Source organism: Chiloscyllium plagiosum, chromosome 19 (assembly GCF_004010195.1).
Source record: "Chiloscyllium plagiosum isolate BGI_BamShark_2017 chromosome 19, ASM401019v2, whole genome shotgun sequence".
NCBI lineage: Eukaryota > Metazoa > Chordata > Chondrichthyes > Orectolobiformes > Hemiscylliidae > Chiloscyllium > Chiloscyllium plagiosum.
This window is the reverse complement of record NC_057728.1, coordinates 56460526-56474872: the sequence shown is the minus strand read 5'-3', so window position 1 is coordinate 56474872 and position 14347 is coordinate 56460526. Positions and strand designations below refer to the sequence as shown.

At 43.9% G+C, this 14347-nt stretch overlaps 1 protein-coding gene across 3 annotated transcripts in view; it reads left to right on the top strand.

The window, feature by feature from the left end:
- The first annotated feature begins 6 nt into the window (after window positions 1-6).
- The window catches only part of LOC122559849 (SLIT-ROBO Rho GTPase-activating protein 1-like), a 300957-nt gene continuing 286616 nt past the window's right edge, over window positions 7-14347 (top strand). For all 3 annotated transcript variants that reach the window (XM_043709964.1, XM_043709965.1, XM_043709962.1), the window contains exon 1: window positions 7-719. In XM_043709964.1, coding sequence (XP_043565899.1) covers window positions 653-719 — 67 coding nt within the window. In that variant the 5' untranslated portion in view covers window positions 7-652. The remainder of the gene's footprint in view (window positions 720-14347) is intronic.

The following is a 14347-nucleotide window of genomic DNA, read 5'->3' as shown; positions in this document are numbered from 1 at the left end:
TCCATCTGGGGGCGCGGGGCTGGTTTCCGCTGTCCCGGCTGGAAGCTGAGTCAGTCTCCGGCAGCAGGAGCTGGCCTCAGCCTCAAGCGGCAAAGTTTACTCCTGAGCCGGGAGGCAGCGCTGAGCGACCGCGGCTCCCAAACTTACTCCATTCCCCCTCCCCAAACAGCTCACTGTTACCGTCCCCCACAAAGTGAAAGAGGAGCGGATTGTGTGAATGAATTTTCTCTCTCTCTCTCTGTGTTGCTGAGGTTTAAAGAGTCTTTAAGACCCGGGGGGGAATATCCCCAGTGCTGCTCAGTCAACAGCTGATACACCGAGTACCTTCAGTTCGTAGAGTTCCTGTGACAAGCCACGACCAAACGAAAATGCTTTGCCAACTTGTCCATCAGTGCTACAAGGCTCAGCAGCGAATGGGGCAGATCGCCGTGTGAGCTAGCTGTCTGTGCACATCTCTCTCCCTCTTCTCACCCCCCCCCCCCCTCCTGGGGTCACCACCAGGGTGACCCAGTCGGGATTCTTCCGATTTCGTTCAGCAACTCGCTCCTTCCACCTTCCGAGTGAATGCCAGCGGCAGCGGGCACCGGTTTTGGGTCGTTGCTGTGAAGGACTGCACTTGGAGCGGAGAGACAAGGTGGGGGGGGTCCAAAAGATGTCAACCCCTGCCAGGTACAAGAAAGATAAAGAAATCATCACCGAGTATGAAACACAAGTCAAAGGTAAGATGTGTTCACGCTTCCCATTGTGTGTGTGAGAGATAGAGAGAGAGGGCTGGGCTATGGCTGTGTCAGGGATCTGTGTCTCGGTTGTCACACGCGAGCAATAGGGTCCAAACGGAGCCATTGTAGAGGGAGGGGGCTCTGTGCACAGGAGAGATTAAACCGCTCGGTTGTAAATGGGCATTTGCAATTCAAACGAGCGAGGCGATTGCCTGTGTGTGACATGACGTGATGCTGCAGAAGGCAAGATTGAGCCCTTGTTCGAATCCGGTCAGAGCCTTTCCCAGAGAGGATTGATTGAAGAATGTTTCAAATGTGGAACTTTAACTGGGAAATAAAACCCCAAATCGCCCTGACTTCCCGTCCCCAAACACAATCCGGATTTGTTTTCAGCTGAAGAACCAAACCAGCTTCCTGGGGGAGTCGATCTAAATAAAACATTTTTATTTGAAAAAAGGGGGTGAAATTCTTTGATGTCTAGATTTGAGTGTTTTCCTCAGTGGCAGCCGTGGAGATGGCTTGATCCCCTATTTTTTGGCAGCCTTCCAGCAAAGTTCAATCTCCAAATGGAACTAGGAGAGTTCCTATCATTTTGTGTCAGGCTTACTTCAACCCGGGATCTACTGTTCAGAGCCCAACCCGTGCATTGGGGAGAAGGATGGGGCGACCGTGATTTTAACCATTTTAACCATTCTCCCAGCACAGTGCAATTTCACTTGCAATGTCCCCTCCCCCCCCCCCCCCCCCCCCGTCGTTTAAAGCAGCAGATCTTAAAATTGTGCATAAACCCGCCCTGACAACACAAAGAAAATACAAGCCGGAGGTTCAAAAAGTAGGGAAAGCAACATTGAGGTACGCTGCAGCAATTTGCAATAGTCTCTCACTCACGCACACACAAGCTGCATTTTAAATCACGGTCATCTTTCCATTCCAACTTCACCCCTCTCTCCCCGACAGGCTGAGCTAAAAAAAAAACCTCGACATAAAGAGTGCTGGAGAAATTCAGCAGCATCTGTGCAAGAGAGAAATGTTAAGTTCGAAACAGTCATATCAGACTCAAAATGTAACGTGTTTTCTCTCCCCACAGATGCTGCCAAACCTGCTGCGTTTCTCCAGCACTCTTCGTTTCAGTTTTCCGGCATCCGAAGTACTTTGCCTTTAGTTTGAGTTACAAGCTTCACCCTCGACAATGAAATTGGAATAGGTTATTTGTTAGGGTTGGAAAATAATTTATAATCTAATTTTGTATCGAGATCTAAACTGCATTTAAAAAACATAATTTTTGGACGGTTTTGCATAAGCCCGGTCTTTTACATCAAACAAGAACAGAAATTGCTGGAAAAAGCTCAGCGCATGGTTGTTGCTGTGAGAGTTTATTGTCTAGATTAGAGTGGTGCTGGAAAAGCACAGCAGGTGAGAGTTTATTGCCTAACACTGGATCAAGATAATGAGGAGTTTGTGTTCCTGTAGTGTTTCTGGGACATTCACACACTGGCACAGGTTAACACCAGACCACCGCGAGAGCCGGACACGTTGTCCCCTATTGTTGCTGAAGTTGGAAGGTTGTGTTAGTCTAACCCTGAGTGTTTCCTGTTGCTGTTTGCAAAGGAGTGGTGGGCAAGAAACCGTTGATGTTTGCAGTAAAGCCTTGTTAGGGTTGGACTAATGGTTGTGTCTGAACTTTTATTGATCGAGGGGGGAGAAAATGCAAAACTCCTCACCCGGCTGTATGCCAATCATTTTGCAAAGAAATCGTAAGCTACTTTAAACAGACTGGTGTGCTGTCCGTGAATTCATACACTGGGAGTGAAGGTACAGAGAGAGAGAAACTGCATAAACATGATTAACTGGTTCCAGCCAGGGTGTAAACTTCCAGGAAGTAATGATGAAATCACGTTGTGAAATCATCAGATACTGGGAAACTGGATAAAACAGCCATGTGGATCACAGGATTTTCTTTTTGAGTTGTGATTCACATCCTGGGAATGCATTGTCAGTAAGCAGGATTTTTATTCATCCAGCTGCATGATACCTCGCGGTAGCTCTGCAACGGAGGAAATGTCCATTTGCTGTAAAACCTCTTAACCCCAATCCCAGTGAATCCTGCAATTTCAGCCGCCCAGACATTTGGTATTGCAGAGGAGTGCCTTTCAAGTCATTGTCTATAATTAAGGCTACAGTCAGTCGTTAGGCAACTTCGGCCTTTTCTGTTTGACTAACAGTATCAGTATAGCTAACTGGTTTGTTTCCTGGTTAACTAATGATAACCCAACACTTTTGTTCTATTCATGAACAAGGGTAGGCCACTCGGCCCTTCGAGGCTGTTCTACCATTCAATAGTAGATCAGATTTTTAACCTGAACTCCGCTTTCCTCGGTAATCAAGTCTGCCCTAAAACTATTTAAAGGTTCTACATCCACTGCCTTTTAAAGACTCTTAGCCCCCGCAAAAAAAAAGTTTTCTCACCTTTGTTTTAATTGGGCAATCCCTTATCTTTAAAGGAGGAACAAATTGCTGCAGAGACTGAAATATGAACTGAAAATGACAAATCGAGAAGTACAGCATGGAAACAGACCATTGGTCCAACCCGTCCATGCTGACCAGATATCCTCAATTAATCTAATCCCATTTGCCAGCACTTGGCCCATATCCCTCCAAACCCTTCCTATTCATGATCCCATCCAGATGCCTTTTACATTGAACTCCACCACTTCCTCTGGCAGCTCATTCCATACACGCACCATCCTCTGTGTGAAGAAGTTGGCCCTTAGCTCTCTTTTATATCTTTCCCCTCTCACCCTAAACCTATGCCCTCTAGTTCTGGACTCCCCCACCCCAGGGAAAAGACCATGTCTATTTATCCTATCCATCCCCCTCATGATTTTATGAACCGCTATAAGGTCACCCCTCAGCCTCTGACACTCCAGGGAAAACAGCCTGCTGGAGACCGCAGTGTGGAGAAAGTGAGGACTGCAGATGTTCGAGATCAGAGTCAAAAAGTGTGGTGCTGGAAAAGCACAGCTGGTCAGGCAGCATCCGAGGAGTTGGAGAGTCAATGTTTCAAGCACAAGCCATTCCTGAGGAGGCGCTTATGCTTGAAACGTCGACTCTCCTCCTCGGATGCTGCCTGACCAACTGCGCTTTTCCAGCCTTTGAAGAGAGCATAGCGCGTCTGGCAGCAACCATGGAGAGAGGGCAAGCTAACGTTTGTTTAGATGACTCTTCATCAGAACTGAAAAGTGTAGAGGGGGCAGCATTTATGCTTTGTCTGGGGGGTGTGGTGGGATGTGGAGTCCTGGGGGAGAAAGGATGTTGATAGTTCAGATTAAATGATTGGAATGTGAGATTGGCAGAACAGTAGTGTGTCTAACTGCCCCACTGGAAAGAGCAGTCAGTGGCACTGGAGGGGAGAGGAGAGGACATGGTGACAGAGAATATAACCAGTAAACTTAAAAGACTGCTAGTCCTAGATTCCCTCGCAAGGACAAATATCTTTTTCCCATCCACCTGGTCAAGTCCCCTCAGGGTCTTGAATGCTTTGATTTAAGTCAGAAGTCACACTTCACCTGATGAAGAAGGAGTGCTCCGAAAGCTTGTGACTTCAAATAAACCTGTTGGACTGTAAACTGGTGTCGTGTGATTTCTGACATTGTCCACCCCAGTCCAATATCTGCGCCACCACGTGATGGCTACCATCAATTAAGTCACCTTTGACGTTACTAAATTCCTAAGGATGCAGGCCTATTCTGCCTCAACTTTCCTGATAAGGCAACCCAGTCTTCCTAATCTGCTGTGCTTTTCTACTGCCACGCTTTTCGATTCTGCTCTCCAGCATCTGCAGTCCTCACTTTAACCCAGTCAGTGAGGACTTGGGCATTATTGGCTTGGCCAACATTTATTGCCCATGCCTAATTACTAAGGACAATTTGAGTCACCCACATTTCTCTGATATGTACAAATAGGAGAGTACCTTACAGAAAGAATATTAATGATTCAGGTAGGTTTTACAACAATAAGCAATATTTCCTTGGCTGTGTCAGTTTTTTTTTTCTAGATTTTACTGAATTCAATTGTCTCTCTCAATTCTCAGAATTAATATTAAGAAGATGTTTAGCACACTTGCCTTCAATTGGTCAGATCTTTGACTATAGGAGTTGGGACATGTTGAGGTTGTAAAGGACTTTAGTGAGGCCCCTGCTGGAATACTGTGTCCAGTTCTGGTCACCCAGTTAGAGTAAGGATGTTATTAAACTGGAGAGGGTCCAGAAGAGATTTACCAGGATGTTGCCAGGACTGGAGGGTTTGAGTTACAAGGATAGGCTGGGACGTTTTCACTGGAGCATTGGAGGTTGTGGTGACCTTACAGAGATTTATAAAATCATGACTGGTGCAGGTAAGGTGAATGACAGGTGCCTTGTCCCTAACTTGGGAGTTTAAGACAAGAGGGAGCAATTTTTAAGGTGAGGGAAGAAAGATTTGAAAAAGAAGCACAAGGGGCAATTATTTTTGCACAGTGGTTCATGTGTGGAATGAACTGCCAGAGGAAGTGGTGGATGCAGGCACGGTTACAATGTTTAAAAGACATTTTTGGATAAGTACATGAATAGGGAGGGATATGGCCAAAGCACAGGCAGTTGGGACTAGTTTAATTTTGGGATTATGGTCAGTATGAATGCATTGGACCGAAGGGTCTCTTTCCATGCTGAGTGACTCTATGACTCTATAATGCCCCGAATTGCGAGTCCTGTGACATTACCACTGTGCCAACACTGCCCCACACTTGTGAGGGTTGTTAAATTTTAAAAGTACAAAACTACCACGAGAAACTGGCTGAGCTGATGAACAGTCCATGTGCACTGACTTGCAGAATCAGGCACTCAGTGAAGAGGAGGTGGATTCCACAAATTCTTCCTTCATTAATGCTCCTCACATCATCTGGAGCTGTCCGGAGGCTAGACTTTTCTCTGTGGGAGGTACAGGTTCCAGAGGCAGTTAAAGAAGTGAAACTCTTTAACGCTCTTGTCAGCTGGTTATGGAGCAATGTTGACAGAATGTGGGAGCAAGTTTCTTGTCAAACCCTTCTCCCTGTGTAAGGAGCGCACTGTCGTACATTTTACGTGGTGGGGAGGGCGGGTTTTGATGAAGAGCAACTGACAGAACGTTTGTTTCTACCTTTTGTTTTTAACTATCTTTGTCAATGTATTTTTTTGAAGTTGAAGTTGACTCATCATAAATGAACAGATTATTTGTGGCATTACCAGGCTGAAATTTTGGCTGTCTGTAAGATATCTACTGAAACAGCTCATTTGAACCATGCATTAGTGCCATTATTTATAATGCACCAAACTTTCCTCATGCCTTTTATTCGTTTCATTCCTTTCTAGTGTCCTCTTAAACATCTCTGCTGTTCGTTTAAACTGCCCTCTGTGGTAATGAGTTGAATATTCCAACCATTCTTTGGATAAAGTAGTTTCTCTTGCGTTCCCTCATGGGTTTATTAGTGACCTTTAGATTTGATCCCCTCCCAAAGTGGAAACATTCTGTCTAGATGTCAATCTCCTCCTTCTCAGATTTTAATAAGCAGAAGCTGAGAGCATATTTGTAAAGTTGAGTTCTAGTATATTGTGCAGGTCTTGGAGATGGCAGCAGTATGTGCTCATGAATGTTGAACTGCACTTGGTGAATAGATTTCCAGCGTAAGCAGCAAATTGCAATGCTTTATTCATAAATACCATGCCGGTGTCTCTATTCTGCTCTGAATTACCATCAAAGCTTCGACTGTAGTGTTTTATGTTTTTCCTGCACTATGTGGCATTGATCACAAATGGACACAATGATCATATTGTTTAGCTGAAAAGCTGTTTTTCAAAGTGTTCTGACAATGTCCTTGCATTGCTGTATGTCCGTGCCTAATTACTCAAGTGTTTTGGAAGATGTGATCTTCGAAATTGATTTGGTGCTTGTTTGTTTTTTGCAGAAATTCCTGTTCCAAATCAAATATCATTCCTGCAGCTCTTGGTTTTTGTGCCAGAATTCTTAAAATTCAGAAGCTCTTTTATTTAAAAGCGTGAACAAGTCAATCAAAATACTACATTGACAAAATGGCCAATCTCTTACCTGATATTCTTATCACATACTGCGGTGTATTGTCACAGACTGAATGCCTAGTTTTTTTTTGTACATACGTAAGAATAGAATGGATTCTGAATTTTACACAGCTTGAGTATCCCAGCACCACAGTATTATATAACTGAATAACTCTCCATATTTTAAAATGCAAAAATGTTTCAATAATTGAATCAGTACATCACGGATTTGCTCACCTCTTGATGTTAAGCTGCCACATTTATATTCCAAGGCGGGTGGTTATCACCCATCTTTGCTTATATTTTGCCTCAGCCCTTCTGAAGTCCTCATCGATACTTTTTGTGATCTCCACTACTCCCCTGTGTGGCCTCCCACCTCTCTTCCTCCAAGTGGTCCAAGTTTAACATAGTCAAGATGTGAGTGAGGCCAAGCCATGTGCACCCCTAATCCATCACACCAAACAGATATCATAATCGCCCACCATCCCAGATGCCGGAAAGATCTGGAATGAAATTCCTGGAAGTTTGGTGGTAGCAGGCTCAATCGAGGCATTCAAGAAGGCTTTCAGTGGTGATGTGAATTGAAGTAATGTGCAAGGTTATGGGGAACAAACAGGAGAGTGCCTCTAAGTCATAATGCTCACTTAGAGAGCTGGTGCAAATAAGATGAGCAGAATGGCCTCCTGCTCGCTGTTACACTCCTGCGTGCCATTGCAATTCTGATTGTGTGGAAATTACAGGAATATGTCCAACTTAACATTTGATCCTTAGAATAATACTTGTAAAGGCAAATTTATTACTTCGTATATTTAAGTGATGTAACACACAATAGCTATAATGTCTTGTTTGATGTCTCAATGGTGTAATTTATTGAAATTATATGCTATTATGAAACCACCAGAAGATGATACCAAGGAAAGGTTCGTGAGGGAAAATCGTTGAGACTTTGTGATGTAATGAGGGACAAACAAGACTGGTCTAAGGTAAGTCTGTAAGTTAGCTCACTGAGCTTGAAGGTTTGTTTTCAGATGTTTCGTCAGCATAGTAGGTAACATCATGATGATGAAACATCTGAAAACAACCTTCAAGCTCAGTGAGCTAACTTACAGACTTATCATCTGTGTTAATCTGAGCTACAAATCGTCTCAAAAATCACTAACCGGTCTAAGGTGTTAGAGTTACCTATAAGTGAGAGATGTTAGCACAGTAGAGCAAGGCTTAGCTAGTACTGCTGTCCATCAGGTCTTAGCCCCATCTGATCTCTCATCCTCATGATGTGGCTCCTTGCACAAATGCTCAGTAGTTATTGTTAACCTTTTACTCTTCAGCTACTAGAAGGACAATATCAGTGCAATTATCGTGGAAACCGTTTTTATGTTCGTTCCAGGCAGAGGAAATCACCTGGTTAAGCTGCTGCAGTCCATGTGTACAGTTATGAGTCAGCAGCTTTAATGAAACATGGTGGCTCAGTGGTTAGTACTGCTGCCTCGCAGCGCAAGGGACCCGGGTTCGATTCCAGCCTTGGGCGACTGACTGTGTGGAGTTTGCACATTCTCCCTGTGTCTGTGTGGGTTTCCTCCGGGTGCTCTGGTTTCCTCCCACAGTCCAAAGATGTGCAGGTCAGGTGAATTGGCCATGCTAAATTGCCCATAGAGTTAGGTGCATTAGTCAGGGGGAATGGGTCTGGGTGGGTTACTTTTTTTGGAGGGTTGGTGTGGACTAGTTGGGCTGAAAGACCCATTTCCACACTGTAGGGAATCTAATCTAATCTAAACCTGGCAAGATATGCCATTTCAGAGGGCAGTTAATAGTTAACCTCACTGGTGTGGGTCTGGAGTCGCATATAGATCTTTCTGGTAAGGATAGCGGATTTACTTTCCCTGATTGTAAGTGAGCCAGTTGGGGCTTTACAGTCCAGTAGTTTCATGGTTAGCTTGTTTTATTTATTTATTCCCATATTATTAATGAATTATAATTTAAATTCCACCAGTTACATAGAAACAGAAAATAGGTGCAGGAATAGGCCATTCGGCCCTTTGAGCCTGTGCCACCGTTCAGTATGATCATGGCTGATCATGCAATCTCAGTATCTCCATTCCAGCCTCTCTCCATACCCTTTGATCCCTTTAGCCGCATGGTCCAGCTCCCTCTTGAATATATCTAACAAACTGGCCCCAACAGCTTTCTGTGATCGAGAAGTCCACAGGTTCTTGACTCTGAGTCATGAAATTCTTCCTCACCTCAGTCCTGAATGGCTTACCTCTCATGTTAGACTGGAACCCTAGTTCTGTACTCTCCCAACATCAGGAACATTCTATAATGTCTAGTCCCATCAGGATTTTATACATTTCTGAGATCCTCCCTCATTCTTCTGTTACGATCCTGAGATTTGAAGATGTGTCTCTCGATCATTAGTCCAAACATTGCCTCTATGATCCTGCAGTACACATCTCAATTGTTAATACAAATGTGCCCTTACTGTGGCACCTTTCCATATATATTCCAGAGTTGTAGCACCAGCCCTTTATACCACCTTTGTCTCAATGTCCAAGGTCCAACCAGACCATGTAATTTTTAGCTCAGTTTTTTGATTTCTTTATTCTCCTGTGGAATGCTGGTGTCACTGGCAAGGTTGGCATTTGTTGCCCACTCTGAACAAGCATGCTAACTCATTTCAGAGTTAAGAGTCAAACATATTGTGTATCTGCAGTCATGTATGTGAGACAGACCAGGTAAAGCTGGTAGATCCCCTTTCTTAAAAGACATTAGTGAACTGTATATGTTTTTATGACAATCGATGACAGTTTCCCAGTCACTGTTACTGAGATGGTTCTAAATTGTATTTAGTTTTATTATGTTTATTAAAATTCCACCAGCTGCTGTCATGGAGTTCTCCAAACAAGGCATGGGTCTTTGAATTCCTTGGTCAGTAATGTGACAGCTCTCCCATCACCATCCCCTAAACGTAACGCCTCACAATGTGCTCTCACCTACATTGGGGAGATTGAAAGCTGATTGGATGACAATAAAACAAAACCCATTCAACAGAGATGCAGAGTCGGTTAATGTAAACTTGTAACATAAAAATGTCAATGTTGTGCTCCCCTAACCTACCCAAAACACATGCATGCGTACACGTTATTCAATTCTCTTCAACTCAAAAATCCCCCCAAAAAGCAGAAACTTGAAAACAATAGTCTTAAAACTCAGTCCTAATGCAGTGAGGTGTTTTCTCTGAAGTCAGTTAAAGACACCAAGACCAGCTGGTATCTGAAACCGTATAGTTTTCAATTTTGCCTTATTTTAAAAACAAAAAAGTTCCAGTCCGTCTTTTCCTCTATCTTTGTTTTAACAACAAAAATCCTGGTGTCTCCTCAATCTTTCAAATTTGGATACCCCAAACCATTAAGCATTATCAGTAAAATGGGCTACTGCTGTGCCATAACTGATGCATTTGATTAAAGGAAGCAGTTATTGGAATTCAAAAGTTTACTTGTTAGCTGCAAAATTGAGCAGGCTATCAAGTATGCCAACTGTGTGGCATGAATTTGTTCAAGTTACTTTCCAAAACAGAAATGCTGTTGCTTAGAATGCCCACACTGTCAGCTGTGTGTGCTGTTGTGCTAACTCACCCTGTCCATTAAGAGTTCCCTCCACATTCACTCAGCCCCTGCACATTAGAACATAAAACAGTAACAGCCAGTGAAGTATAGTTGCTATTTTGCACACACAGTTCCCACAATACAACAGTAAAGTAAATGAACAAATGTTTTTAACTAATTGGCGTTCAGGGGATAGACCTTTAGCCAGAAATCCCCTGTTCTTCTTTGAGTAGGACCATGGAATCTTTAATGCCCACTTGAAGGGGTAAACATAGCTGGCGGAATAGCTTCAGCTGTCTAACATTTCACGTCTAGATGACTCTTCAACAGAGCTGAAGCTCTGAAGAGTCATCTAGAATTGTTAGCTTGCTTCCTCACCATAGATGCTGCCTGACCCGCTGTGATCTCCAGCATTTGTTGTTTTCAGTTCAGATTCCAGCTTCTGCAGTAATTTGGTCCAACAGAGCTTCAGCTGTGCTGCATTGAGAATGTCAACCTCGATTCGATTGTAGGTTTCTTATGGTGCAGTGTTAGTATCCCTATCTCTGAGCTAGGAGGCCTGGGTTTAAGTACCACCTCTTCGGGTGCATGTCATAACATGCCTCAACTGGTTAGTTGGAAAAGGACTTGAATCCGTAGCCTTCTGACTTGGAGGCAAGGGCACTACCTACCACTGAGCTGCAGGTGACAATATACATGTTTACTTGGGTCCTAAGATCTATGTTGACAGTTTTTTGGCTATCTCTACATAGCTACAATAATTCTGTACGTGTTTCAGCAGCCACTGGTGCTCAAACTCCAGAAAGAACGTATATGAATGTGTTAGCTGCCTTCCATACATTAGTACAAAATTGCTTGTTCCGCATGTATGCGACATACAAGATAGTTTTAATTTAAAAAAATCCTTTCTTCCACTGAACTATGATTTCCAATAAAACTCCTTATTCCAGTAATACTTTTATCTCCAGAATTAAAATGGATAAATAACAATCTGATTGTTCAATCTGCAGTTAAATCAAACTTGCTAAATTAATAGCGTATGGTAACATTGCTACAATTTGGAAGTTAACTTTATTCTTGGCCAGTACCTCTGGGTGATGTAAAGCGAAAAACAGATGACTGGGTGTATGCCAAGGCAATTTTCCATCACTCTCCTAATGCAGCTATCCAAGTTCCTTGATCATTCAGCCTTTCTTTTTTTCCGTAGAGTTCAGCCCTGGTGTTTTTCTGCTCATCAGTGAAGAATGCTGGAGAACACAACTAACTTTCACTCCCCCGTCAACCTTATCATCCCGTCTCAGTGCTGAGCATTCCCAGGACAGATGCTGCTACCGCCAGCTGCAGAATCTTTCACTCCTTTCGCCTTTTTCTAAGTGAAGCCAGTCTAAGGGCTTCATGACGTAGACCAATGTGAAAATAAGCGAAAGGTTACATCCATGGGAGGAAGAAAGTAGGGACTGACTCCAATGTATCAACGCCAGCAAAAATATCTGACTCTGTCTCAATAGGTTGTCTTCATTCCAAGTTAACAGAAACTGAGATTTTAACCAATGGTGAGGGATTAGACTAGATTAGATTACTTACAGTGTGGAAACAGGCCCTTCGGCCCAACAAGTCCACACCGCCCCGCCGAAGCGCAACCCACCCATACATTTACCCCTTACCTAACACTACGGGCAATTTAGCATGGCCAATTCACCTGACCTGCACATCTTTGGACTGTGGGAGGAAACCAGAGCACCCGGAGGAAACCCACGCAGACACGGGGAGAATGTGCAAACTCCACACAGTCAGTCGCCTGAGGCGGGAATTGAACCCGGATCTCTGGTGCTGTGAGGCAGCAGTGCTAACCACTGTGCTACCGTGCCACCCAAATCTACCGTGCTGTGGATGTCCAGCATCCACAGTAATTTGCTTTTATCCATCCCGTGAGTGTTTGATCAAAGTTTGCAGGGTTAGAAAAATGGCGCATTTAGAACAAAAAGCTTGAATTTGACCAACATATGGGAGGCACGGTGGCACAGTGGTTATGGGCAGCACGGTGGCACAGTGGTTAGCACTGTTGCCTCACAGCGCCAGGGGCCTGGGTTCAATTCCCGCCTCAGGCGACTGTGTGTGTGTGTGGAGTTTGAACATTCTCCCCGTGTCTGCGTGGGTTTCCTCCGGGTACTCCGGTTTCCTCCCACAAAAAAGTTCAGGTTAGGTGAATTGGCCGTGCTAAATTGCCCATTGTGTTAGGTGTAGGGGAATGGGTCTGGGTGGGTTGCGGGTCGGTGTGGACTTGCTGGGCCGAAGGGCCTGTTTCCATGTTGTAAGCAATCTAATCTAATCTAATCTAATATAACATAGAACTATTACATACAGCACAGGAATGGGCCCTTCATCCCATGATGTTGTGCCAAACATGATGCCAAGTGAAATTAGTCCTTTCTCCCTGCCCTTGGTCTATATCCCTCCATACCTTGCATATTCATGTGACCATAAAACCATAGGAGCAGAAATTAGGTCATTCATCCCATTGAGTCTACTCCACCATTCAATTGTGGCTGATAAGTTTCTCAACTCCATTCACCCACTTTCTCACCATAACCCTTGATCCCTTGATACTCAAGAACCTATCTGTCTCAGTCTTAACTATACTCAATGACCTGGCCTCCTTCAGTAGCAATGAGTTCCACAGATTCACCACTCTCTGGCTAAAGACATTTCTTATCTCCATTGTAAAAGGTCTTCCCTTTACTCTAAGGCTGTGTCCTCAGATCCTAGTCTCTCCTGCCAATGGAAACATCTTCCCAACATCCACTCTGTCCAGGCCATTCAGTATTCAGTAAGTTTCAATTAGATCCCCCCTCATCCTTCTAAACACCATCAAATATAGACCCCGAGTCCTCAAACGTTTCTCATATGTTGAGCTTTTCATTCCTGGGAGCATTCTCGTGAACCTCCTCTGAACACCCTCCAGGGCCAGTACATCCTTCCTGAGATATGGTGCCCAAAACTACTTATCTAAAAGTCTCTCAGATGCCCTTATCGTATCGGCCTCCAACACCACCCCTGGCAGCGCGTTCCATGCTCCTACCACTCTGTGTAAACTCTGACCTTAAATGCATGTCCCTGAGTAATAGACATTTCAACTCTGGGGTAAAGAGTCTGACTGTCAACCCTATCTCTGCAAATCTTTAATGACATTTCACAGTTGCTTTTTTTAAAATCCATTCATGGGATGAGAGCGTTCCTGGCTAGACCAGCATTTATTGCCCATCCCTAATTGCTCACAGGGCAATTATGCTTCAACCACATTGTTGTGGGACTGAAGTCAACATGTGGGCCAGACCAGATAAGGATGACAGTTTCCTTCCCCAATGGACATTAGTGGACCAGATGAGTTTTTTCCGACAATTGGCAGTGCATCATTAGACTTTTAGTTCCAGACATTAGATTAGAATAGATTATAGATTCCCTACAGTGTGGAAACAGGCCCTTCAGCTCAACTAGTCCACACTGACACTCCAAAGAGTAACCCATCCAGACCCATTCCCCATGACTAATGCACCTAACTCTATGGCAATTTAGCATGACCAATTCACCTAACCTGCATCTTAAAAAAAAAAATTAAATCAATTTTCCACCATCTGCCCAGAGCATTACCTGGGTCTCTAGATTAACAGTCCAGTGATCAAACAACTAGACCATCGCCTCATCATGAGGAGATTCTGATGGTCATTCAGGTTTTTAATGTTTAGGATTTGTTACAATGTAGGAAATATGCTTCTGCCAAACACAATATGCCAATGGCCAGATAATCTCTCTCTGTGATGTGGGTTGAGGAGTAACCATCAGCCAGGACAGTGTGGCAAACCCCGCTGTGCTCTTTTTCATACGAGCACTCTTAGCATTGTCTACGTTAATCTAAGGAAATCTTGGATAATGTCTTCTGAAA